The sequence below is a fragment of the Hydractinia symbiolongicarpus genome, chromosome 8 (assembly GCF_029227915.1).
Source record: "Hydractinia symbiolongicarpus strain clone_291-10 chromosome 8, HSymV2.1, whole genome shotgun sequence".
Taxonomy (NCBI): domain Eukaryota; kingdom Metazoa; phylum Cnidaria; class Hydrozoa; order Anthoathecata; family Hydractiniidae; genus Hydractinia; species Hydractinia symbiolongicarpus.
Genome location: NC_079882.1, coordinates 26033462 through 26060051, shown reverse-complemented (window position 1 = coordinate 26060051; position 26590 = coordinate 26033462). Strand labels below are relative to the sequence as shown.

Genomic DNA, 26590 nt, shown 5'->3' with positions numbered 1-26590 from the left:
TAATACATTTTTTCCTCTTACTCTTAAGGCACTTACAAAAAAATGCAAGTTAGTACTTCTTCTTTTTATTTATCTTAGTCTTCAACTTAAGTCTTCACATATAAGTACCCAACTATAAAGGTTAAACAGATTGACAAAATTAAATAGTATTAATGAGTGCAGAAAGATAGTATTTTTCTTTACCATTGTTTGGCTTAAAACTAGAGAATGCAAGATTGTTCTATTATTTTTGTTTTTTAAGTAAAATGAGCGATTCAGAATCAGATGAATTAGAAGTTGAGGATGAAGAAACTGATGAAGACGAACAACAAAATAGTGCCAGTGATCAGGTTTGTAGGCCTGTGTATATATTTGTAATATGTTTGGAGTTGAAATAAGAGCACTAGTGCATTCTTTTTTTAGGTTGTGGTGAATCAAACTGCAAGTAAGGTTCCCTCTGAAATACAAGTTGAGGATCAAATATTTGATATTTCTTTCCACCCTGTAAAAAATGTGATTGCTTGTGGTGAAATCACAGGAAAAGTGAGCGTGTAAGTTGGGGTAAATGTTTTCTAATGTTTCTATAAAATAATGATAATACTTTTATTGCATGCAAATATTAAGGTTCTCCTATTCAACCGAATTGAACAAAAAGTTATGTGTTTTTAACAATCACAAGAAAGCTTGCCGTTGCTTGTCTTTTTCGACAGATGGTGAAAGTAAGTAAATTTATATTTGATTTTCATTCAATATTCTGTCTGCTTGTTGCAAAACAATTTTATGTATAGTTTATAAAGTTCCCTAGAATCATAATGTACTTCTTGATGGACCATTACATTAGTGCAACAAGAATTAGCATAAAAGGCGTTCTATTTACATTATATTCTTCTCTTTTTAGGACTCTACACTTGTTCAAAAGATAAATCCATACAGGTCATTGATTTAAATTCTGGTTCTCTTATTCACAATCTACCCAAAGCACATGAGTAAGAGAAAAATATATTTCTGTTGTTTCAATTTTTAACACAAAATATGTTTTAAAGTTTATTTAAAAAGTTTATGTAAATAAGAGGATATACTTCAAACATAATTGCTATTTTTTAAATAAATGTATTCAGGATTAAATGTAATTTGTTAGGAAAGCTTTAAACAGTATGAAGATCCTCTCTCAAAACTACATGGCAACTGGTAGTGATAATGGAACCATTAAAGTAAGATTTTGTTGATAGTTTGTCTTTTGGTGACTTAACTCTAGTTTATTTGTTATTTTCTTTTTTAGGTGTGGGATACAAGGACGTTTTCAACTATTGCTGAATTTTCTGATTGCAAGGATTACATATCAGACATGACGTGCGATAAAGATAAAAAATATTTATTATGTACCAGGTATTTGTTGTTTTTCTTGCTCTCATACATTTTACGTAGTTTTATTGCATAAAGCTTATTTATATTTTACTGTTTTTTTGCTATAGAGAGAAGCGTTTTTTGTTACTGCGTGTGCACATTAAAAAACTAGATATTTTGTTCAAGTACCTTTATTCAAATAAAATATTTGTTTTTATGAATGTAGTGGTGATGGCGTCTTGTCTGTTTATAACTTACGTAAAAAAGTTCTGGAGCAAGCCTCAGATCAACTTGATGAAGAATTGTTGTCAGTGGCTATTGTGAAGGTGAGCACTTGAACGCAGATAAAATTTTTAACATTTAAAAAATAATGTCCTAATGCAAAATATTTCTTGAAACCCACGAAAATTTTTAATTTAGGTAAGTGATCTTGTGCGTATTGCATTATACCACTCGGTGTGCAACTTATACCTAAAAATATCTCTATTTAGAATGGTCAAAAGGTGGTGTGTGGGAGTGCAGATGGAGTATTGAATATTTATTCTTGGGGAGAATGGGGTGATATAAGTGATCGCATTCCAACAGAAAATGATTCCATTGATTCAATTTGTCCAATCACAGAAGATATTATATGTACTGGTACAGATGACAGTTACATAAGGTATTTATCAGGATTCAACAGTGCCTTTATATCAACTATGTTGCATCTTTGTCTGCAAAAGGATTATGAGAGTTTATTTTAATGGATATGTGCTGTCAACAGCATAAATGTTCATAAATTTTTACAATATCAAAACTCATGTAAAATGTGTATCAACGTATTGTCTTGATTAACTGCTGTTCGCATAATAAGCAACCAAATTAGTAACAGCTAAAGTTAAGATTTTGATGAGAACTTACACTAAACAACTGGTCAAAAGAATGACATTTTAAAGATTTAATCGTAAACTTTGAAAATCTGACAAGCAATCAACAAAATTGTTAGAGAAGAAAAAGTATTTTTTCTGATAGTAACATTAAACAAATGCAAACCTGAAAAATGCCTATAATGGTTATAAAAAATTAAAATTCCCAACTGATTGCTTGCAGAAGGGTGGCTACTGTCGAGAAATAACCTTTTTTTCCCCAACGGAAACTTTTTGTTGTGCTCTGCTATTGAGTTCATGAATTTCTTTATTTAGATCTCTTTACATCCTTCCTCATCGTGCTATTGGTGTGATAGGTAAACATGGAACATTTGGAATAGAAAATTTAAAACTATCTGAAGATAAACAACTTTTAGCTAGTTGTGCTAGTGATAATGTTGTAAAGTTTTGGGATGTGTCCTCACTTCATGATGAACATATTGAACCTGTTAAACAGAAGAAACAAAACAGAAAAAGAAAAATGGCTGACTGCTCAACTTCAAAAGGAGACTTTTTTGCAGACTTGTAGAATAAAAATTACTTTTACGAAGACTTAACGTGACAATCTTTAGCTTCAGAAAATCTGATTCAAAAAACTCATTTTCATATTTTATATTTTAATATTTACATGATATTATACAGTTCTTAAAAAACCGTTATGTAACTGCAGCGATCTCATCTTCCAAAATATTTTCTGGAAGTATAATATTACTTGTAGTTTGTATAGCCTTGGTCTATAATTTCTGTAACAGCTTCGACTGGAAAACGGTACAGCATTTGATTGGAAAATGGACTATAGTCTAGCTTTTATCTTTTTCATTTTGATATGTTGGTTCATAGAGCATAGTGTTGTGTTTCTCTTTCCATGTTGATGGATCTGGCATATAGTTAGCTATCCCACTTAAAAACCTCTCTCTAAATAATTGTTTCCAGTTTTTAGGCCATTCTTTTACTATAAAGTAGGGGATTGGAGACAGTGTGCATATCACCATAATGGCTGCTAGGATTCTTGTCCATGTTGGATATTCTTTATCTACAGTCCATCCTTTCTCAGCACTTGTTTCCTTAAATAGAATTTAAATCGGATTGAATTAAAAAAAATTTTTTTTTAGAAATTCTACGTCGTAAATAATTTTATATAGCTTATAGCCTCATTTCTATCTGACATCATAATGATGTAATAAGGTAACATAAATTAACTGTTCAAATATCTTGCAAAGTTGAACAGTATCAGCGTGGACTTATATTTTTGATGTTATATCGACATAAGCAAAGTTTTGAAGTTTAAAGATTCCATCATTATTAAGTAGAAATTGTGATTTTAGCATTTTTTAAACTATTTTATGATATCATAAGTGTCCTAACATTTAAGTAAGTTCAAAACAAAAAAAAATATATTATAAAAATTTGAAACTTGAAGAGATCCTGCATAACATACAAAAATATTATTTTCTGTGCAAGAATTCCTTTTGTCTTGCATTTTTCTCTGAGTATTTACAACTGACAATTTTCAAATTTACGTCTTGTAGTTTTGTGTCGACAGTATTTTAGTTTATGGAATCATTTCTTATTCGTTTCATTCACTACTACTTTATGCAGCATAGATTAATATAAATACCTGAGGACATCCAACATATGCTGAATAGACAGGAACTGTTCGTATAGTGTTGACAAGAACCCACATTAAGATTACGAGGACTGCAAATGGTGACAGATATTTCCAACAGAACATCCAAAACTTCCATGGACGTTGTCCAGTCATGAATTCAATATCATCAGCAAATCTAGAAGAAGTTGTCATTACAGTTTAGCAGATATCACCATAGCAGAGATCACTATAGCAGATATCACCATAACATAAAGGAGATACAACTGATGTACAAAATGTTCATATTTGATTTCAATGCATCAACACGAACTGCAGCTGTTTTAAAAAACAACATCAAAAGTTGGACATTTTAAAGTTCTTCCTTATCATGTAAGTGCTTTTTTATTTAAAAAACTCATATCCGAAATTTAATTGCTAATGTTCCCAGGAAAACTATTTTAAGACGATCCTGTCAGCTTAGATCAGAGGCCAAATGTGAAATTCTTAATTCATATGCCATGAGTAACATAGTCTAGGTTTAGTGGCCTGGCTAATTGAGGGAATACCCAATGAGGGTAAACAATTTTGAAGCTCGATATAGTATTTTAAAATTTTATTTCAACCAGCTAGCAACCTAACTGGGAACTGCAATTAACATGAGCTAAACATGAGCTTGCTCTATTTTCCATGTCATCAGTAAGATACAACTTACCTGTCTGTACCATAGACCCAACTTATTGCTATACACTGCGTCAACGCGATGACCAGTAACGGAATTGTGACAGCATAACTATCAAATAGTTGGAAGACATAGTAGCCGAAACCAGCTATCATACTGAGATCAATTAAAAACATGATTCCAATGACGATTGCTGAAAAAAAAACACATAAGCTGCAAAAGAGAAAGGAGAAAATGAAAGACAAAGTGAATAAATAAAAGAAATGCATTTTTTTCGGTAAGAGACGTGTTGAAATACGCATTAGGAAAATCTTACGTAAGAAAAGAAACTTCTTCATTTTGACGATTTTTAAATCATACAATGGAGCTATTGCACCTTCCAATGTTCCAAACTCTGAATCGATGCCAAGTAAAATTAACATGAAAAAGAATAAGATGGCCCACAGTGGCGATATATCCATCAAAAGCATGACGTCAGAGAAAGTAACAAATGCTAAACCAGGTCCGCTTCCTCCCTAAAATAAATCCCTGCAAATTAGTTATAAAGAAAAAAACATTCTTCCTACAAACTTAGCAGATAAGAGAAATTATCACTTGTTAAAGTCAGCGTACATATCATGGTGATTTCAAAACACTAAAATACCACACCTCGCTCACTGGGATATTAGTTTCATGCTGTCTGTACCCAAGAATAGAGTATACCACAATTCCTCCAAACAGCGCAGTTCCGCAATCCGTCAGTACAATGACATAGGCGTCCCGTATAATGTTGTTGTTGATTGGGTTGTAACTAGCAAATGCGATAAGAGCTCCAAATCCCAAACTTAAGGAGAAAAACACTTGTGTGGCTGCATCCATCCAAATTTCAGGTTTAGCAAGTAGTTCCCACTACAGGAGAAGAAATAAAAAACAGGTTTTATGTCACTACAATTCTAGCCTTTATAATTTTTATATTTAGCACATGAAAAGACGGACAATGTTAAGAATACGGCAAGGTGTTTGGATTGGTGTCTAGGAAACATTAAGAAGAAAAGATATGGATAAGTTGAAATTTCTTTCAAACCTTTGGTGTGAACAATTCTTTGATTCCATCCAAAGCACCAGGTAGAGTGATACCACGGAAGAACAGAATGATTAATACAACATACGGAAACGTTGCTGTGAAGTAGACAGCCTGAAAAAACATTAAAATAGATTCAATCACCACTCTGTATAAATATAGAACTGTAAGTCGTCACTCTAAAAGTTCTGCGTGTTTGTCTGTCACCCTCAATCCCAGGTCTTTTTAATTTTTGCATTAGAGGGGACCTCTATCGTTGCACACACCTATTAGAGGTCCCCCCCCCCGCTATATAGTTTTTCATTCCCCCCCCCTTAGACATTATTAAGTCACCCTTACCCCGCTCTCTTTTTTAACCCCCTATTTATTATGCCCCTAAAACCTATCATCTGCTAGTAAACCCCTTGGTGGTAAATACAGACGTAGAAAAACGTATTTTGAAGTATTTTCCAGCCACAAACTATTAAGTTTGAGAAAAATTCCCACCGTATTCCTCCCCCCAATTTATTTCAACCCCTTCTGTAAGGTGCTAAAAATGATAAAAAGCCCTGATATCAAAGTTATTGTTTGGGATTAGTATAATAAATTTTAAAGCATGTTGAATAAAGCAACCGAAACATCTTAACACCTTTTGTGCTTTTATTTTTACTGACCTTGCCACTGGATTTAATTCCCTTCACAATACATGCGTACACAACAAACCATGACAACAACAAAGACCAAAGTAGATTTGTGTTAATTCCTGCGCCTGTATCATTTATACTCGTTGAGACTTGAAGAGTCCTTTCATACCACTGATATTGTGCAGGGTCTTGGATACAGCATGTCTTGTATTGTTTCACCTGTAATTAATTCTTAACTACATTATTTGTGCTATTTTTCGCGCAGTAGAATGATAAACGTTGATATTTCGATATAATTTGATTTAATTTTCGCGCAAATTTAAATTCCCTCAATTCAAATAATAAGTAAAATTAAGGGTGGTAATAAAAATATATAAATGAGTTTAAAACGCCAATCAGTTTCGTTTTTTAATATATTAATTTTTCGCACTAGGGAACGTATTAATGGTAATCATGCTAATAAACATTTATAAGAAACACTTTTGGGGGTTCAGCCGGGATGGAGATTTCATGAAAGTTTGTAAAGCTTTGCCCCCATTTTATACCCTTAAAAGCTCTATCAATCTAAATTCACAATTTTTTTAAAATTCACAAGTTAGCTGTTTTTTGCGATCGCAGCCGCGTGCTTTTTTATAAAAAATATGTGTATATTTGAATTTCTTCATTTGTACGCATCACATTTTACGTACATGAAACATTTTATATTACAAAATATTGTCTACACTTACTTTAGCTGAAAATGGATTAATGAAGGTGTTGTTCAATGTGGAGTTGTTTGATGTGGAGTTGTTGAATGTAGTGTTAGTGATTTCTGTTACGTTTCTCTCTAAGCTGTTTGTCATCTCTGTTACGTTTCTCTCTAACCTGACATATTTCATATATATATCATAGTTCTCACAATTTTTCTTTTGCCAGGGAAGCTCGGAAGTCAACGATAGAAAGGCATAATACACACACCATGTTATCACGATGATGTAATAGAGACATAACAACATAGATGTGATCATGCATGAGATGCCAATTCCTGTTAAGCCTTTGTGCATACCACGCCATGCTTCAACAGCGGTCTTTCGAAATCTCTGACCAACACCGAGTTCGATGAAAAACAAAGGAATTCCTTCGATTATAATGAAGATGAAAAAGGGGATCAAAAACACTCCTAAAATGAAGGAAGATAAATTTCAAGCCTGTGTAATAAATAAACCATTACTGGAATGTTGCGTTTTGGGGATTTATCTCTGCGTGGATTAATTATGGCAATTTTTGGCGTAATTCGCAAAAAAAATATATTGTACCTTATCTTATTCGATCACAGTTATTTATTTTCGTATTAAACGCATTTTTTATTTTAATATCGGTTTTCCCGAATCAAAATTGTCAATCTTTATAATTGGAATTCATAAAAATAAATCAACATTTTTTTGTAAAACATTGACTCGAACAAATAAACCCACGCAAAATTGGGCTTGCAAAAAAAAGAATTCCAATAAGTTTAACAGTGAACAGATGTTTAAGACAAAGCTGAGAAAAGCAAAAAAGACAACGACAAAATATTTTTACATCTGTCGAACATGAATATCATAACTCCTGAAGCAGCTGTTTAGTTGGCTCATGTAGTTTTTAGTTGGAAAAAACATGTTTATGTTCTTATTGTATTTTTAGTATGAAATCGTTGAGAAATTAGAGGTGTCACGACTTTATCAGCCATATTTCACCAGCTTCCCTCAATATGTGTGAAAGTAACTTCTGTATCACGTGTTGTGACAAATTTTAAATATTTATATATATATATTTTAATTATTTCGAGTTGTAGATATTGATTGTGAAATCTACTAATTATTTCTTTTTATTATTCATTTACAATATTTTCCATTAATAACAAATCTGCATTCATTGAAGGAACATCAATATTTCACTAGTTATCTGTTGTTCAGTTATCATTTTTATAAAACATTTTTTTATATTTCAGATAAAATTATATTTCACACATCTCAGCAGGCATACGTTTATGACTCATAAATGAACAATATATAGTTATCGTGATTAGCATGTATCTGTGAAAACTGCATCAAATGTTTACTTCCTTTTTCGTTGTTTTCTACTCAGATACACTGTTTCTTATGAGGACAGTTTTATAAGAACAAAAGCCTTAAATTTTGCCCAAAAATAAGAACATAATAAGACCAGCTTTAGGCTACAATCTTAAAACAAAGAACATTAAGTTAAGAATTTTGCGTTTTTTTTGTTTTTGTTGTTTGTGACCTATTATAGAACTCTATTAGCAACAAAAACACGAATTTATTTCATATTACCGGTAGCGGCGAAATTTGAAAAAAAAAATTCTAAATAAGAAAAAAATGAGGCTGAATTCTTGAGTTGTGCTAAAAATTTCCTAAAGAATAGCCAGCCTTAGGTGAGATTTTAATGGTTCCTATTAAAAAAAAGGGGAAAGCAATGTTTAATGTTGTCTGGCTTTGCTACTTAAAAGTTAACTTTTTAAACCGAATCAAACCTAACTTTGCACGTCTCTAGTTAATGTTGCAGAAAACATTTTAGTTGAAGATGCTACAAATTTTAAACTCACTTTTGATTTTTAATTTGTTGAACAACCGGCTTATAAATAATTTTAAACATAAAATATTTTTGATTCACCCAACATTGTTAATTAATAAAAGGGTCGTGCGCTGTTCTCTTCGTAAAATCTCAACCTAACAAATCTCGGAAATTCATGCAATGAAAATTGATATAAGTCATTTAATATACTTATTTTTACTGATTGTATAAATCGTTAGAAATCGTAAAAATATAGCATAACTAAAGTATAGCTGTAAAGAAAAACAATCCAATTACCTCCTCCGTTCTTTTGACACAGATAAGGAAATCTCCAGATATTCCCCAAACCGACCGCTAATCCAATTGTCGCCAATAAAAATTCAGATTTGTTTGCCCAAGACTCACGTTCTTTGGGTTTTGGTGAAAAAACAGCATCTGTACCATCGCAAGCCAATGTTAAAGGGATATCTGAAGCTTGTTCTGCTGACTCACTAACTTCTGACGGTGTTATGTCCAGAAAAGTGTCACCTGTAATAAATAAAAGGTGAAATGTCTTAAAACCTGGAACAGGCTTTAATGTCGGGAAGTAAATACTCACGAAAATGTAAGGTTTTTGCTTGATTCGCGAAAAATTTCTCAAGAATTTTTATTTTTTGGCTGATTCACGAACTACGTTTATTTTATTTCAACTGTACTGACATTAAATGATTGACAGATAAAAGGGTCTTAATGTCAAAAAAAGTAAACCAGAATTACGTTGTAAAAATACCTTTATCCATTTCAATCGATATAAAGCCAATCAATCCCTCTTAAAATCCTATTTTTCTTTTTAATCTTCCTACAATATTTTATTGTTATTTTTTTACTAAAACGTTCTCCCAAGCTTGATATTATTTTCTTGATTGATTTTTTTTGTTTCTTTTTTTCTTTTAATGGTTTAAATGTTAAAACACATGGCGTTGAGAACTGGGATTTCTTTTAAATATTTTATAACAAATATGAATGGTTGAATAAAAGTCACGTGATAATACAAACTATAAGGACGTTTAAATAAGTAAGTAAGATTGGGTAATATGAAGGCGCGTCATCACAGTCAGGCTAACCACGCTTCATATAGTGTAAGCACGTTGTGACGTCATTGTGGCATCAGACTGTGTTTTTCTTTATGTTGAAATATGCCTGGGAACGAGGTTACTATTGTGCTTTTTGCTTAATTCGACAACGGTTTTGCGGACATATATACAGATACTTCTTTTCGTAAACTAAGCTTCATTCCCATGGTTACGAAATGAAAGTAAGGCTCTTCCTGTATACAAATTGAGCTTTCCTAGTGACGAGTAAAGCAGCTTATCCCAGTGGCCAATAATTACGGAGATAAAGCAATTCGCTTTAACGATTTATAGACTTTTTAAACTTATTTATTGTTACCTACATTATCTTGTGCGTACATTGTCTGTTTGCATGGTCAAAATGAGCTATGAACAAGCACAAATTCAAGTTACTTTTGTTACTTCATAGTGTCTAAAAATTTCGAACTTTTGCGTTTTTTAAAGAAGTTGCGATATCAAATTTTGCATAATATTAGGGCTTTGTTTTCAACCGCGAAGTTCGGAATTGTGAAAAAGGAAATCAAAACTTTGACACAATGCCTCTCTAACTAACATCGTGGTGGATATGTTACATCTTTTTAATGCTGCCAGAATTTATAGCATTAGTTATTCTTCTTCTTATATTCGCCAAAAGTTTGTTCCCGCCAAAAATTTGTATACATCACCTCTCCCACGAAAACTACTTCCCTTTAAAGTTAAAAGATAAAACGAGCAAACAAAAAAATAATAGTAATTTTAACTATACGGGGATTACAGGGCCACGCCTTGGAAATGTCAATCTAACAAGAGAGGATTTCTATCCTCCTAGATGCAATAACAAACATCTAAAAGTCATAAAGAAACGATATCTCCATACTGACAGAACGGCCATACTCACCTCAATGTTTGTTTTTTAGTTTTTAATTTTTTTGGCGGGAAAAATATGACATGTGCTTAAATATTTTGCTTACAAAAACACTGTTATTATCCTAAAAAAATCTTGAAATTCTATCAAAAAGCCTTCGAATCTCCTCTCACATTTGTTGGTAGAAAATATGTGATTGTGCACACATGTCATATTCTGTTCAATGGGTAACCTTCTGTGGCAAATTTAAAATATTTTAATTTTGTTTGCTGTTATCTGAACCAAAACATATTTTAATCCTGAAAGTTTAATTCAAATATAGCCAGTCAGCAAAACAGCAATTTGAATAATCTGATCCTCATAGATTTATTTGCATCTTACAGAGAAAGAGTTTCAGTTGGTCTCAGTATATGAACCACTTTATCTCAGCTACCAGCTACCAGTTATCATCGGGTTATCTCTCCGTTAAAAGGTGCTATATTTCATTTTGAGTGGAGGTCAAGTCATGAGTACTAATTCATTTTAGCTCGCTTCTATGATTTAGAACAAAACCTATCACTAGGTTTTGCAAACAAAGGTATCTGTTTTAATAAAAAACGTGTTTCTAAATTTTCTAACAGGATCAGTTCTCCCAACCCTCCTTTTTCAACATTTATCGTCCGACGCGTTGTGTGCGCAGGATGCACGCATGACGTCAATATTAAATTAATGGTCGAAAAATTAAGCTGGATAAACGAGAATAAAAACATTTAGTCGGAGATCAAAAGTTAGGCATGAGAAGAAAAAACAGGACATCATAACACAAACATACCACACACAAAGGAAGAAACTCGACAAATTGAACAAGCTCTAAAATGAAATTTAATTTTTACAAGTTTGTGGTACTTTCTTTATCTGTATTGTTATGGTCGTATGTGGATTTTATCAAAGCTGTCGAGTCAGTAGCCTGCGAGGGTGGCAGCATTTCAGGTATATAAAGCCAGTTGGTTTTTAAACTTTTTATTTTATACAGCTAGCTGGCTACAATTCTTAAACAGTGTATATATTAGCTAGTGTGCATATAAAACAATGGGTTGTTAAGAAAATTCCAGCTATAGCTTAAGCTAAAATTTTGTGCTGGAGTGAATATAATTTGGAAGTAACTTTTAGCTATGATGTTGAAGGTAATAACTGTAGAGATGAAGGTAGCACAGGTGTAAATAAGATCCATTCTGAAATAGAAATTCACATGCTTTTTCGCAACCAGCGTTCTTGTTCTTAGAGTATGTAAATCGTATTAAACTGTCTTCATAAATATGTAACTGTGTTTCGAAACATGTTGCCTGAAGAGGGTACCGATAAGCTGCAAACGCCCACATATATGAGGGCGAGTTTGGGGGACCTCTGAAACCGCCTGCACTTTAACGAATTCACCCAGAGTATTCCCAAAATTTATAAAGTAAATTTTATCAAAACCATCAAAAACAGTTATTTTAAGAACTTCACTTTCACATAGGAAGTTTATTTTAATTTTTATACTTTTTTGAATCATTGGTGTCTGTTTTTCTTATTCTTTTTTCAGGCATTGTTCGGGTCTATGCGGGTTTTTTCGGGCAAATACTTATTTTTTTTTCAAACGCCAAGCTCAACCGAAACGGCTGCACTTTTTACGCCGTATGCGGCTTATCAGCACCCTTGTGTTGCCTGCAGAAAACAAAATGTATTAATTTTTTCTAATCATTACCATGCATGCATAAGAACGTTAAGACAGATTAAAATTTGTTTTGAAAATATGACTTGGTAATAAATTTTTTGATGTAAAATTTTTTTAATAAAGTGGGGATAGCAAAGACATGATCTAAACTTATGATGTGGTATCATACAAAATCAATCAAAAAATCATGTACAGGAAATTGATAGAAACATTTTTAAGAAAGTATATAAACGTAAATGAAAACAAACATGTATATGTACTCTTATTTATGAATTATTTTCCCCCACGTATCTTTATGCTTTTTTTATTAATTCTGATTTTTTTATGGCGATGTATATATATAACATAAAACTCTATACATCTTGTATTATATGACTGTTGCAGAGAAAGGTTTTTTAAACAAAAAAGAAGCAGTGCTTATTTGCATACATGCAGCAATTTGTCAACCCATTTATTGCTTGACATCCCTTCTTCAGGACAAATGCACCTTTTAATAACCCTTGCTGACTGCTGGAAAATTTTATAATGGACAACTGATATGTATTCCTAATAATACTACTGTAGCCTTTAATCAAATCACTGAAAATTTAAAACTGATAAAAGGCTGTTACAAAAGGAAGCTGGTCATATTTTACTTAAAATGGCCTTGTCTGAAAATTTTAACATGCATAAAATTATATTTATATACATGCAATAACTGTTTTAACAAAAATATAATTAACCTTCCTTGGTCTTGTATAAGGATCACAATGCTTACAAATTTGGAGAATTACAAGTTAGACTAAATTATTATACATCTTAATTTAGATCATAGCACAGTATAAAATACAAAGAGATTTTATATTAACATATTCTTGTGACTAGAATAGTTTCATAAAGCACAAATAGTAGTAGTACAGGTATATATACTAGAATTGTTTATTTATCAATAAGTCAGGGGTCCTCCCCGAACTCTAAACTTGTTGAAGGAAACATTGTATTGCCACGAAGAGGAAAATTGCAATAAAAAAATTGGATGATGTCATTCAGGTTAAAATGATGTCATCTTACATTTTTCTAAACCCGAAAAAAAGGCTGAAATACTGGAATATAAATATTGGGATAGAAAAAACTGTTGCAAATGCTTTAGATGTGTAACATTAATTGGTAGAAAAAGGCTAAAATATGTCTTGGCAATTGCTAATGAAGGTATTTACAGAAAAAAAAAGTAACCATCTATCTTGAAGCTAACTAAAATGATGAAAGTCACAAAATTTTATCACCTAAAGTTGTATGCTTCAGAAATTTTACAACAAAATTAGAAAGAGGCCTGTCTGAATAAGTTTAATAAATGTAAGTTTGAAAACTTTTCTTGAAGACATGGATCAATACATATTTTTTTCAGAAAAGAGCAAAACAATTTCTTTAATTAAAACATTTTCCACCAAGAAACAGGACTGGTTATTATGTCAATTGCTCTGATGGCCGTTGTTTTCAAATTCAAATAATGGTTTATGAAATTTATTGAGCATTATAGAATACTGCATGAGTACATAGCGCTTTTAAAGCAGGAAGTTATATTTAATGTGATTTGTGGTGTATAATCACAGTTTAAATTTTTGCAACATGAATTCATTTGATTGACAGTAATTTAAAAGGTTGCCACAAGTGAATACCAACAATAAAGCCTAACATGTGTCCATGGTCGTAATTTAAAGGTGATGATAATGTATCTAGATATCAATTTTCTTCTTAACAATATATAATTTTTTTTGGCTATAAACACACCATTCCTCTTATTAACCAGAAATTAAAATTACAAACATATTTGCGTAGGAAGAAAATTTGTTTTTATTAAGCATTGTTTTGTTGCTATGAATAAAGTATTGTCATCAAGTGTATTATTTTACAAGTGAATTACGAAGTCATGTAGTTTAGATTACAAAATAATTAGCTCGATTAGATTTCACAATTTTTCTGTATCAGAGAAAACAATCTTTTTTATAATATAATTTCTTTAATAAGTTATGTGTGGCATATAAGTCCTAATTACACCCATTATGACAAGCATATTGATGGATATAGTTATAACATTCATTCCATACTTGTCTAATTATACATGAATAGTTATTTCATTTTTTGTTTTTTGTTTTTATAGATTCATCCCATGAAGTCTGTTTAACTGGTGATGAACAAAAAACAATTGTTAACAATGCATCCACAATTTCAAGAACTTTAGCAAAATTGTCTTTCAATGGAAACAATAGTAAAAATAACAGTGGAATACGATATAAGCTGGTCTCGCTTACTTACGTATACATCAATAACAATTCTTACCATGTGGAATTCAAAAACACAACTTCAAACGTGGTCATTATTGATATATATGCAGCGTCATTTTCTGTCATCATTAAACACCAAAAACCTAATTTTTCCAGTTGCATTAATGTAACAATGACATTCTGTAGTAATTCTAAAGTACCTGAAATTTATCTGAATGTATCTAATGTAATAATTGATAAGACCAATGTATCAGTTTATGTTTCAGGACAAAAGGGGAGTCTATCAACATGTTTTTTTGCTGGTACATCAATTTCTGTCCCTGTCGTTCCAATGGAAAGTAACAGTAATGTCTCAGCTGGTATTATCAGTATAAATAAAAACCAACTTTATCCTTATTTATGCGACACATGCTTGAAAAACCAGTGCTACTTCGAAGTAAATTGCACCACTTCTTATCCAGGCAGTAAAAATGTATCAAATGCAACCACACTTTTGCAAACCAACGTGTTTTTTCCACGCATAAACATATCTTCGGTTAAAGGCGGAACTACGAATGTTGTGGTTTCTGGAACAGTGCAAAATTACGTGTGCAGACCAAGTAGAATTGTCTTAGCTTTTCCTAATCGGACGATCTCTTTCAATATATCTAATAATAGTTTTGAGTTTAACATTAATAATTTGAAGTCATGTACAAGATACAATGTTTCAATTCGACTATTTTCAAACTCAAATTTATTGAGTAACAATAAAACTTATTTTGACTTCGTCACACTACCAACAGTATCAAATCTTGATTTTAAGATTAATTATATTGCAACAAATGCTGGTACCAGTAGATACAATTTTACAATGATAAATCTTGATGACTGTAAGTTTGCACCAATTATGCTCAACATATCATGTCTATCAAAAGGTGATTTGCCATGCCTTTCAAGAACTTTTTTTATTGACAATAAAAGCAGCATTGTCGAGGTCAGTGCTGGGATGACATTCCAAGCGGTGCTATCACTCCACGATGTCAATTCAAAACCTCAAGTATTTATAACTCCATATGGTATTCCACAAGGACCTCCGTTAAGTTTAATATCTCATCGGATAAATCAAACTGCAATTCGTCTTAAGTGGGATTTACCATCTCCTAATTTACGCTTTGGAAATATAACAACATTCTTATTGGCTTCTATGCATCGGAATGTGATTGTGAAAAACAGGCGAGAATTTGTTTTCGATTTTTTGGATAAATGTGAAGAAATATCCGTAAACATTTCAGCTTGTCAAACTGTAGATTCAGTTGTCCAATGTGGAGTGAATGCTAATTTAACCACAAATAATTGTCAGTTGAAACCAACGGGCCTAAAGTTTTTTCCAGGGACAGATTCCATAAAGTGTTCCTGGGCTGATGCATGTACATCACAATATTCTTTTGTTGATATTTCGTGTGAATGCTCTTCAGGTAAATGCTAGTTTTTGATTATTCCTATGCTCTTTTATTTATTCGTATCATCTTATTTAATCATTTATTTTTTATTTTATTTTTGTGAGAGGAGAGAGGATGTTTGCAAAATTTTATTTCTTGAAAGAACAATTATGTTTTTTTAGGTTTTATTAACACATCCGTTCCACTCAGTAAAACAGGGTATGTCATCAAAGACTTGCTTCCTGGGACGGCTTATAAAATTCGAATTTGTTTTAAATCAGACGAAAGGAAGACAGGTTGGTTGGAAGTTGTTCAGGTGACTAAAAACATGACGACTACAATCGCTCCCCAACAAGATAATAAACCTGCAGTTTCTGCTGGAGTAAAGGCCGCCATTATTGTAACCGCCATCTTTGTTGTGTTTACGTCATTTTTCTTATGGGTATATTGTCAAATTCGTAAACATCGTCAACGTGACTCTAGTATGGACACGTCAAAGGAAAGTCACTCCCAGCAAATCCCCCCTTCACGAAAAGTATCATCAGTACTCACAGGCAAAATAAATTTAGCCTTCGAAAATGATCTTATTAACAGCAATGTAACTTACGGCTATTTTCCATTACAGTACGAGATTAACGATTTTTATAAACCAGTAGCTGTTGAAGATTTTTCTAGATATGTTCGCATGATAAAATCCGACAGTACTCTTTCAAAACAGTTTGCATCTTTAGATGACGGAGGTAAATATGAGCGGGTTTGTGGTACAGATGCAGTAAACGCAGGTCGGAACCGACATGACGATATAGTGCCGTACGATCATAGCCGCGTCATACTGGATACGGATAAGAAATCTACCGACTACATAAACGCTAGTTTAATTAGTGGGTATGTTAGGAGGGAAGCGTATATAGCAACCCAGGGCCCATTGCCATCCACCTTCAATGATTTTTGGAGAATGATTTGGCAGTATGAAACGAAAGCTGTTGTTATACTAGGACAAAGAATTGAAAATGGTATTATAAAATTTCCTTTGTATTGGCCAACTGCGAATAATGTTGCAGTTAAATATGGAAAACTAACCGCTAAAATGAAATCGTATGAAAAATTTGTTGGCTATGCTGTGACGTCGCTGCAACTTTATAAAAAGCCTTCATCTGGAATACGCGAGTTGAAGTTATTTCATTTTGCTGCATGGAATGATCGTAAAGTACCTAATAATACTGACGAGATATTATCGTTTAGAGAAGCAATAAACAGATGGCGGGGTGATCATAAATCTCCCATTGTTGTTCACTGCAGGTTAGTGAAGTTTTGTACTGTAACACAATGCTAAGAGTTGTAGTTATAACGCTACTTTAATTTCAGAATTTTTTGCGAATTTCGTGAATTGGCATCTTATTCCTGAAAAATAAAATTCTTGCAAGTTCTTAAAATTTCACCAATGGCGTGAAGATTGCTCGCGAAAATTTCTGATATTGAAGTACTGCCGACCCAACCGGCTAAAGAAAATGCCGACGTTTCGGTCTGCAAATTTATTTTTGCGCATTTAAATATTTCATACAGTCGATTTTTTAGAGGTGCTACAACAGCAGATCGGGAAAAAACCTTGTGCATTCACAAATTAAAACTAAAATCAGTTTCTGGGTAAGTGGGTAACAGCATTAAATATTTTATAAAGATGTTTCATTCTTTTCAGTGCTGGTGTTGGACGCACTGGAGCATTTATAGCGATAGATGCCATCATTGAGAATATAAGTCGTGCGCAAGTTATTGATGTGTACAATTATGTCAACTACATGCGGAGTCGCCGCGTGTGCATTGTTCAAACAGAGGACCAGTTTCAATTTGTTTACGATGCAGTTCTCGCTTACCTGGAAAAACTATCATCATCTGTCGATGTAAGCAAGTCAAATATAGATGAAGTTATAACAATGATGGAACGACTAGTGCCACGAAGCAATGTCAACGGTTACACGAAATATTTCAACAAAGTTCAGGAGTATGCAGAAAATCTTCCACAAAAGAGCAAGCTCGAATCTTACAAATCGGAGCATGCGCACAAAAACCGCTATCCTGACAAAACACCACTTGACACTTACAGAGTGAAGGTATTAGCGACAGGGCTTACTCTTAGTGAAACTTACATAAATGCTACGCAAGTGAGCAACCACTTAATATCAACTCAAGCACCGCTTGAGAGTACTTGCAAAGACTTTTGGTTGATGGTTTATGATTCTGGCATAAAAAACATTGTCATGTTGAATGCTATCGAGGAAGATGGCGAATCAGTTCCTTCGTATTTTAACAACGATACCATAACATTTTCACCTCTCAGCATCACTGTACTTAGTGAAACATATCCTGTTGATTCAGTCATTAAAAGAGAAATGCGAATACGACATGTCGAAACCGACGACGAGCATGACGTCATTCATTACCAAGTTTTAAACTGGCCAAGTCATGCGTTACCAACGTCGTTAAAAAGCGTCACGTATATCGCTAATGAAATGCAGAGATGTAACGCTACTGAGCCGACTGTCGTGCATTGTAACGACGGGTTCGAAAGGAGTGGCTGTATGCTTGCCTGCAGTATGTGCGTTGAACAATTGGATGAAAACGATCACGTGATAGTAGATCACGTGGTGCAACGGTTGAAAGAAAGAAATTGTCTTTTTATCAGCTGCGTGGATCAGTATGAATTTATTTTTAAATTTCTGAAACAATATTTTAACATCAGATACAACGGCGTCACCTATTTGTAGTTGAAGATTTGTCGAGTGGCTGCATTCTCTGCTTCAACCTGCAACACAGGCATAAATTACTTAAAACATGGCCCCAATCTCCCCTTATTAAATGTTTTTGATTGTGATATTTTCTTCAATTATTGAAGCTTAGTATCGCTTCCCAGTAAAAGCAGAAAAGTTCCCTACACAAAAATAACTGCTAGGAATTCTCTATTCAAAATTCTTCTCATGTATATGGATAACAAAAAGGACTTCTATGCTCTCTTCTCTAAATAGACAACTAAATCCCCTGTAAAGGATATTCACTTACGGCTAAACACCCTCCTTCCCAGCTTCAGTAAGTCTAGTTATAGTTAATCCAATGAGAAATCTTTAAATTTTGCGATGAAGTATTTTTACATTGTGCACAGGGAATATCGTAAAGTGTAAATACAATTTTAAAATTTTACGTTGTAGATATAAATGGTTAATGATCAACTTTGATTACCTTGACCTGGGTACGAAGTTCATTTGAGTGGCTTTTAATTAAGCGGTTTTTAAGAATCTTGAATAATCGTATGAAAATTCCAATCATTTTTTACCTCTTGTTTTTTATAAGCTGACTATTTTCAAAATATATTCTAAAAAAGTTTATTTATATAATTTTGTAATTTTCTATTTAATCTATATTTTGTATTTACTCGAATATAGTTGTATAAATTTTTAATTAACGGGCGGTCATTTTGTAACGCCTCTCAAATATATACTGATATTTATAAACTCGTATTAATGAGCGGATTCGTTTCGCCACATGGACGGTTGGAAAATAAATGTGTTTTAAATTAACGTGGAGTATGAATTAAGGCGGTGTTAGTCAACGCCTTTTTCAAACTTGCAGTAATTTTTAATGCGTCATTAATATCATTAAATAAGTTATCGTGTGAAAACAAAATTTAAAAATGGTCATAAAATTCGAGAATAAACATGCTTTTTTTGTAGGAAACACAAGATTGTCATAAAATTCGAGAATGAACATGCTTTTTTTGTAGGAAACACAAGATTGTCATAAAATTCGAGAATGAACATGCTTTTTTTTGTAGGAAACACAAGATTGTCATAAAAATCGAGAATGAACATGCTTTTTTTGTAGGAAACACAAGATTGTCATAAAAATCGAGAATGAACATGCTTTTTTTGTAGGAAACACAAGATTGTCATAAAAATCGAGAATGAACATGCTTTTTTTGTAGGAAACACAAGATTGTCATAAAAATCGAGAATGAACATGCTTTTTTTTGTAGGAAACACAAGATTGTCATAAAATTCGAGAATGAACATGCTTTTTTTTGTAGGAAACACAAGATTGTCATAAAATTCGAGAATGAACATGCTTTTTTTTGTAGGAAACACAAGATTGTCATAAAATTCGAGAATGAACATGCTTTTTTTGTAGGAAACACAAGATTGTCATAAAAATCGAGAATGAACATGCTTTTTTTGTAGGAAACACAAGATTGTCATAAAATTCGAGAATGAACATGCTTTTTTTGTAGGAAACACAAGATTGTCATAAAAATCGAGAATGAACATGCTTTTTTTGTAGGAAACACAAGATTGTCATAAAAATCGAGAATGAACATGCTTTTTTTGTAGGAAACACAAGATTTGATTTTAAGTTTCTAACTAATGTGAATTTCATTTGTCAATATTCATATGACTCTGAGTCTTTTCTTAACTTTGCGCACTGAACTATTCCGAAACTTTGATGTACATATTGGAAAACATAATCAGTGGTCAACGTTTGCGTTTGCATGCAATAATCATGTCGCGAGCTTTAAAATCTATTTGACTAAAGGTTAGAATACACTATCGTTTCAATAAGTGGTGAGAATGCATACACCTTTACAGAGCCGAAAATAAACTCTATTTTCTATTTTCTTTCGAACATCGTGAATGTCGCTTATGGAGGGCTGTTATTACAATAACAATACAACATTCTCATTAAGAAATTGCGATTAGATTATCGAGTAAAAATCCCAAGCTTGATCGTTGCGGTCTTGACTTGCGTAATGTCTACTTTGGATGTGGACTAATGTCTATATTATAATGCCCGTATACGTCGGTCTGTCTGTCTGTCACGCAAAATGGTAGCTTAGAAGCACGCAATGCGGTATAAAAAGGACAGGCGAACCCGTGGATTTTCCACGGGCTTAGAGACAAACGATGTTCATGTTTTTGCAGTATCTTCTTTACAAATAATTGCTGATTACGTCATGTACATTAAAAACGAATAAAATCCTTTCTTACACCCACAAGTCACGAATATCACTGGACATCAACTCTTCATACATACGAGTGCGTAACATCGCGGTGAAATAACGGATGAAAATATTTGTATGATAGATGCGGATGCGAAACCCTGAAAATACACACGATTAATGCCACTTGCTATATGATAACATACTACAGTTCCCGAGTTGCTCAACAAAACTTATAAGTACTTGCTTGTTATAAACGTAAAAAGCAGTTTCCATTTCAGTGCGCATTGCAAGTTTTTTACCCATCAAAATTCGAGCCCATAAGAATTTGCTGTGAGGTTAAATTTAAATATTTGCGCCATGAAAGAATACTTCACAGCTTTAGATGAAGAACAGAAGATTGTTAGAACTAAAGTTTTTGCAAAAAAAAAAGTCCGCGATTTCGCGTTTTCTTTCTGAACTACAAAATCTGGATCAAGCTTTTAATAGCGAATTAGATTTCAATAAAATATTTTGTTAAGGACTTCTTATCTCAGAAACAGGACGGAAAATTACCTTTTATATCAACTCGGAAAACTACGATTACAAATCCTTATAAGGCACATTTTTATTATTATTAATAATGTCTATTAAATTCTCCTTATTATCCATGGGAGACTTACAGATTCGACCAAACAACATAACCGGTCCAGTAGTATAAGCTTCTCTATACATGGAGCTAATTGCATTCGAAGCTGAAAATAAAACACAATACATGGTTTATGTTATGTAAATACGCACAAACTTTTCGTAACATGCTGCTTCTTTTATCTTTCGCGTTTTTTGTGCGAACAACGAAGATATTAATTTTAGCAGAGATGATGATTTCGAGGAAAGGAGTTTCTAGAACTTAGATATTCACACGTTTTAACTTTCGCGCGAATGCGTCATATGCAGGAAATCAACTAAAGAATATATAATATAAATAATATTAATAAAGGTATTATACCCAATGATATCTTTTCATTTTCTCCCAAACGTTTTTGTACATTGATAAGTATTCATCTACTTCTTCTTCAGTGATCTGATATTTGAAAAAAAAATTCTATTTTTTACATTTTCTTCGCAACCGTAGTTTTAAACTCAACAAGTTCCATGATGTGACGTCCACATACCTTTAATTCAGGCGGATTCAATTTTTTGGCTACATTTTTTATGTATGCTTGAAAAGAGTTTGATTTTCTACCAACGCTTCGAAACCTCACGTCAGTCAACACTTCTCTAAATGAAAAAAATTAAAAACATGAGAAGCATGCTTTTTATGATATATACACGTACACATTTTTTTATAAGAATAGTGTTTTTTCGTTTCAACATGAATATTCTCAACTTTTGGGCAAAAATCATTCTGGCATAATCTTAGCACAGTTAAAATTGAAAGATTTGAGAATACAAATTGGTGTTAAAATCACCCGTAAGGTGCTGCTGTTTAAGCAGCCTAATTAAACTGACAACCAGATTTTGTACACATTCAGAATGCAATCCAAATTTTAGCATGAGCAAATTCTTTGGATATTCCTATCTATAAGAATATTCTTATAGAGTATATTCTTATAGAAAAAAGCGTGTAGTCACCTCTTAATATCTTTGTCTTGAAGTATTTTCTATAAAAATAAAAATTTCTATAAAACTTACAATTTTATTAAGATAACTGTAAATAGAAAATAGAAGGAAACATAGACCCACATACAGCATAGAAGTTTCATTTAATTACACGCACACGGGAGAATGATAGTTTGGGTAATCGGTCAGACCCCCACCCATCAAAACGTTTTCGATTTTTATTCAGAAAATGTGGATACAATAGAAAATGTTCAATAAAGAAGCTGAAATACGTTTTAACGAACATAAACATTTGTACCTCTAATATAGCTCTGTATAAAAGTGATTCTCCTAAAGTCTAAAATTGTAAAAGGAACATACTAATTTAACTGGTAAATAGTTACCTTACGACCTTTATCTACAAAATGTTGATGAAAACAATATTTATGAAGACTAATCGTTAGCTGTTATTTTGAACGCACGGCAGACATAAAGTAACACAAGAAAATTATCACTGAATTCCTTCGTTATTCTTCGCAGGATCAAAGTTTGACCATATTTTTTGACAAATTTTAACCAAGTGGAAACACGTATATTATGACGAAGGATTATCTTTTCTATTAACATTTAATTTGACCGCGGATTCTTGTTAAACGGCTGAACCGTCAAAAAGTACCAAACGACAACTTGCTTACTTGAGAAGTTGCTTTCCATCGCTCAGGACACTAAATATTTTACCAAAAAAAAATAAGTCATTGGCATTTAGTCAGAAAGATTACTCACTGTTTGTTTTGGTTTTCATAGTTTTTGCAAAACTATGAAAACACTAAGAGTCAAAACATTCTAAAAAATCTCCTAACCTGACAAGCTAACATCTTAGCATTTTTACCAAGCTTAAAGTCTTGGTTATTCAGATATTTCGACATAGGAAAACCTAAAAATTAAATCATCAACATTTATGCTGGCAACACAATATGCAACAATACCAATAAAAGTTGCAAATAAGTCACAAAACATGTCGTCTCTCTTCCAGAAAAATAAAATAAAAAGTAATGCTGATACCTTCCTTTAAAAATCACTCAACAAATCGACCTAATATCTCGAACATTTAAAAGTAAGCTATTTTAACTGTTCATTGGACCAAAATAGTCGCGATAACTCGAAAGTTTTTAAAAAAATCCTCACTTAAAAGCGATACAAATTTAATTTTCCAGTAATATTCAATATTATTATATACCCGTAAGCAAAAACAGCCATTGAATAAATAATCGTATTCCACCCGTATTATTCAATGCTTGTGACGTAACAATAGTTTTGACAAAACATTCGTAAACGCATGTTTTGATTTTATCCTTTCCGCCTCATTAATTTTTATCGTAATTAACTGTGATTGGTTGTTTCTTAGTGGTCCGTTTTCTGATTGGTCGATTTCCAAACACGTGAAATGGCGGGAACTTTTTTGTCGAGAAAATTCTTTTTACAAAAACATCAAAACAAAACAAACACAAAACAAAATAAGTAATATTAATTATAACAATCTCTTTTGGGTATATAATAAAACACATATACAATAGGTAAACATAGGTTATTGGATTTATTAACCCTCGGTGATATTATATTCAACTCCGCTGCGCGTCGTTGAATATAAATCACCTCGGGCTAATAAATCTCAATAACCTATGTTTACCTATTGTATATCTACTTATAAACTATTGATAAATAACTAATTTTTTCGAGTTATCTAATGCCCCGAAAACAGTCAGAATCTCAAACTATTTTTCCCCCTAAAGTATGGAGTTATTGGTAGTATACTGTAGCTACAAACCTGTTTCTTGGTGATCAGTTATCAAATTATAACAACAACCAACTATATGAAGTGCTTGAAAGTATTCTTCTTTCATAAAAAGTTTGATAGCTGTAGATGTGAGATCGCCACATGCGTGAAGACCAGTCAAAACAGCACCTTGCTAAAGAAAGTCGAATAAAAATAGTTACGGCTTAATATTTACAACATTTGCACGTATAATTTTACGCAATAGTAATAGAAACGAATTTCGCACCCATAACTTTGCGCAATAGTAATAGAAATGAATTTCGCGCGCATATTTTTGCGCAATAGTAATAGAAACGAATTTCGCGCGCATAATTTTGCGCAATAACAATACCAACCAATTTCGCGCGCATAATTTTGCGCAATAGCAAAACAAACGAATTTCGCGCGTATAAATTTTCACGCAAGTTTAAATTACTCAACAGATAACTCGAAAATTTTTTACGGATTTTACGCAAAATATGTTCTTTTACGTAAATTGTAGAATTATATCCTGCCGCGTATACATTTAAACGCATACAAAATTTGGGAAAAATCTTTTGCGAATGGAAAAAATTAGTGCAAATAAATAAAGATATTTTTAAAGAAGATAATTTTTATTTTGTTTTTACTCTTTCGATCTTCATCACCTACTACCATGTTACACAATCAGCAAATTTACAAGCTAAATCACAAGCACTGGAGCAAAGTAAATAAACTTAAAAAATAACCAACCAGCTCTTCTGATGCTGAATCATGCTGACGTAGATGCTGACAGAGCAGTTTAACAAAGTCATCAGACCCCTCGATAGTTTCAGATGAAACACTGCTAACAACTGTTTTAAAGAATTCATTTTCTTTCATTCTTTTACCAGCTTTTATCATTTTGGTGTGCATACTATGAGCCGATGTGGTGTGATTAGAACTACCTTCAACGCCCAAAACATTAACGTGGTACTCTGCAGCTAAGTACTCACCAAGATAGCCCTTGCCTGATCCAAGATCAACAACCTGTAAAAATATTAATAAGAACATAAAATAATTCTGACTAAAGAAGGAAAGAAAAATAATATATATTGCAAAGTCATCATACGGTTTCTGAGCAACCGTCGAGGGATATGAAGAGGAGCATTAGTCTCTTAAATTTTTAGGCTTGGTTGGCATTAAGGAACATTATGTTGGATGGATTGAATAGATTGTTTGTGTCACATCATAAAAAAAAAGTGACTAGGGTGTCATTCTGTCATATTTTGTTTATATTTAGTTAACCACAAACAACATAACACAGATTCAGCATAGTTAATGAATTGAATTGTTTGTGTCAGTCATGTTTTGTGTTAACTGCTAGTAAAAAAAAATTAACCAGAAGTACAGGTTTTAATCACTGACAGACAAGAACAGAATTTTTTCTGGAAATTGACGCCTTTAAATTGATATTAAGTGAAAAATTGACTCACTCTGGTTTAAGACAGCTTGCTGCATCAAACCAGAAATCATGCCCCATCACAGAAAGTGAAGGATAACTTATAACTCTCAATCATTCAAGAATGCTGTGTCAACTAAAACAAAAGTTTCCTACCTGATTACATAATATTCGATTAGCTGTTTTATATATAGAGGGAGCTAATTTTTGAACTTCATAATATTTCTTCTCACTTGTAAATGTGTTTAGCGATGAAGAAGCAGTTTCATGTGATATTTTTGTGTTGTTATTTCCACCAAGGCATTGCTGAACACAACATTTTTGGTTACTATAACAACAACCAATAAATCCGAGGTGATTACAGGTTGCAATAAAATCTTCTTCAGAGGATTCAGCAGTTACATCCAAGTAAATGTCCCAGAGGTTATCAATTATGAAATCATTCATGTGCAAATTAATCAATTTCCAATGCTTCCTCAAAAAATTTGTCAGTTGTTCAATATCTTCATAAAGTTTTTTTAACCATTCGTCTTTGTTAGTCGCCATGTTTTCAACAAATTTAAGAATCCTTTTGCTTAATGGATCTGGAAAAAATATAATAACAAGAAAGACAATTACTGCTACTCAAAAACACAAAACAATATTTACCAATATTTAGTTCGATTTAAGCTTTAACCCTTAAAATTCGAGTTTTATTTGCGTTTATTCAAAGCACTTCTTAAAATCAGTTTATTTTCTA

The 26590-nt window shown here is 32.5% G+C and overlaps 4 protein-coding genes and 1 long non-coding RNA gene across 5 annotated transcripts; 3 read left to right on the top strand and 2 right to left on the bottom strand.

Moving 5' to 3' along the window:
• The first annotated feature begins 189 nt into the window (after nucleotides 1-189).
• LOC130654598 (WD repeat-containing protein 55-like) lies at nucleotides 190-2934 on the top strand. Its single transcript, XM_057457210.1, has 9 exons — nucleotides 190-329; nucleotides 403-530; nucleotides 604-698; nucleotides 878-965; nucleotides 1118-1190; nucleotides 1259-1365; nucleotides 1550-1649; nucleotides 1815-1984; nucleotides 2505-2934. Exons 1-9 carry the CDS (start codon nucleotides 246-248, stop codon nucleotides 2755-2757), a joined length of 1098 nt encoding a protein of 365 aa, XP_057313193.1. The 5' UTR covers nucleotides 190-245; the 3' UTR covers nucleotides 2758-2934.
• On the bottom strand, nucleotides 2829-9665 carry LOC130654596 (sodium-dependent neutral amino acid transporter B(0)AT2-like). The gene is made up of 10 exons (XM_057457208.1): nucleotides 9501-9665; nucleotides 9029-9259; nucleotides 6907-7337; nucleotides 6209-6397; nucleotides 5559-5669; nucleotides 5144-5383; nucleotides 4812-5010; nucleotides 4529-4688; nucleotides 3847-4012; nucleotides 2829-3292 (listed from the first exon to the last, which is right to left on the bottom strand). Exons 1-10 carry the CDS (start codon nucleotides 9508-9510, stop codon nucleotides 3029-3031), a joined length of 2001 nt encoding a protein of 666 aa, XP_057313191.1. The 5' UTR covers nucleotides 9511-9665; the 3' UTR covers nucleotides 2829-3028.
• On the top strand, nucleotides 4631-7288 carry LOC130654601 (uncharacterized). Its single transcript, XR_008984461.1, has 3 exons — nucleotides 4631-4772; nucleotides 5454-5721; nucleotides 7094-7288. It is a non-coding gene; the product is annotated as an uncharacterized LOC130654601 (long non-coding RNA).
• A 1741-nt stretch (nucleotides 9666-11406) lies between the features above and the next one.
• Nucleotides 11407-19633, top strand: LOC130654592 (receptor-type tyrosine-protein phosphatase C-like). Its single transcript, XM_057457203.1, has 4 exons — nucleotides 11407-11653; nucleotides 14515-16092; nucleotides 16239-17355; nucleotides 17753-19633. The coding sequence occupies exons 1-4, from the start codon at nucleotides 11539-11541 to the stop codon at nucleotides 18816-18818; spliced, it is 3876 nt and encodes a 1291-aa protein (XP_057313186.1). The 5' UTR covers nucleotides 11407-11538; the 3' UTR covers nucleotides 18819-19633.
• Nucleotides 19634-21005: 1372 nt separating this feature from the next.
• Nucleotides 21006-26547, bottom strand: LOC130654597 (probable methyltransferase-like protein 25). Its single transcript, XM_057457209.1, has 11 exons — nucleotides 26008-26547; nucleotides 25164-25439; nucleotides 24444-24585; nucleotides 23479-23552; nucleotides 23314-23343; nucleotides 22938-22976; nucleotides 22652-22680; nucleotides 22192-22297; nucleotides 22026-22100; nucleotides 21700-21771; nucleotides 21006-21198 (listed from the first exon to the last, which is right to left on the bottom strand). The coding sequence occupies exons 1-11, from the start codon at nucleotides 26395-26397 to the stop codon at nucleotides 21115-21117; spliced, it is 1317 nt and encodes a 438-aa protein (XP_057313192.1). The 5' UTR covers nucleotides 26398-26547; the 3' UTR covers nucleotides 21006-21114.
• Between the last annotated feature and the right edge of the window lie 43 nt (nucleotides 26548-26590).

Coding starts and splice junctions, on each gene's coding strand:
- LOC130654592 (XM_057457203.1), top strand. CDS start 11,539: ATGAAATTTAATTTTTACAAGTTTGTGGTACTTTCTTTATCTGTATTG. Junction 16,093..16,238: donor TTCGTGTGAATGCTCTTCAG/GTAAATGCTAGT, acceptor ATGTTTTTTTAG/GTTTTATTAACACATCCGTT. Junction 17,356..17,752: donor CCCATTGTTGTTCACTGCAG/GTTAGTGAAGTT, acceptor CATTCTTTTCAG/TGCTGGTGTTGGACGCACTG.
- LOC130654598 (XM_057457210.1), top strand. CDS start 246: ATGAGCGATTCAGAATCAGATGAATTAGAAGTTGAGGATGAAGAAACT. Junction 330..402: donor AAAATAGTGCCAGTGATCAG/GTTTGTAGGCCT, acceptor TTCTTTTTTTAG/GTTGTGGTGAATCAAACTGC. Junction 1,650..1,814: donor TGTCAGTGGCTATTGTGAAG/GTGAGCACTTGA, acceptor ATCTCTATTTAG/AATGGTCAAAAGGTGGTGTG.
- LOC130654596 (XM_057457208.1), bottom strand. Junction 5,670..6,208: donor GAATTAAATCCAGTGGCAAG/GTCAGTAAAAAT, acceptor ATGTTTTTTCAG/GCTGTCTACTTCACAGCAAC. Junction 4,013..4,528: donor TGGGTCTATGGTACAGACAG/GTAAGTTGTATC, acceptor AACTTCTTCTAG/ATTTGCTGATGATATTGAAT.
- LOC130654597 (XM_057457209.1), bottom strand. CDS start 26,397: ATGGCGACTAACAAAGACGAATGGTTAAAAAAACTTTATGAAGATATT. Junction 24,586..25,163: donor ATTCAGCATCAGAAGAGCTG/GTTGGTTATTTT, acceptor GACTTTCTTTAG/CAAGGTGCTGTTTTGACTGG. Junction 22,298..22,651: donor CAAGACAAAGATATTAAGAG/GTGACTACACGC, acceptor TTTTTCATTTAG/AGAAGTGTTGACTGACGTGA.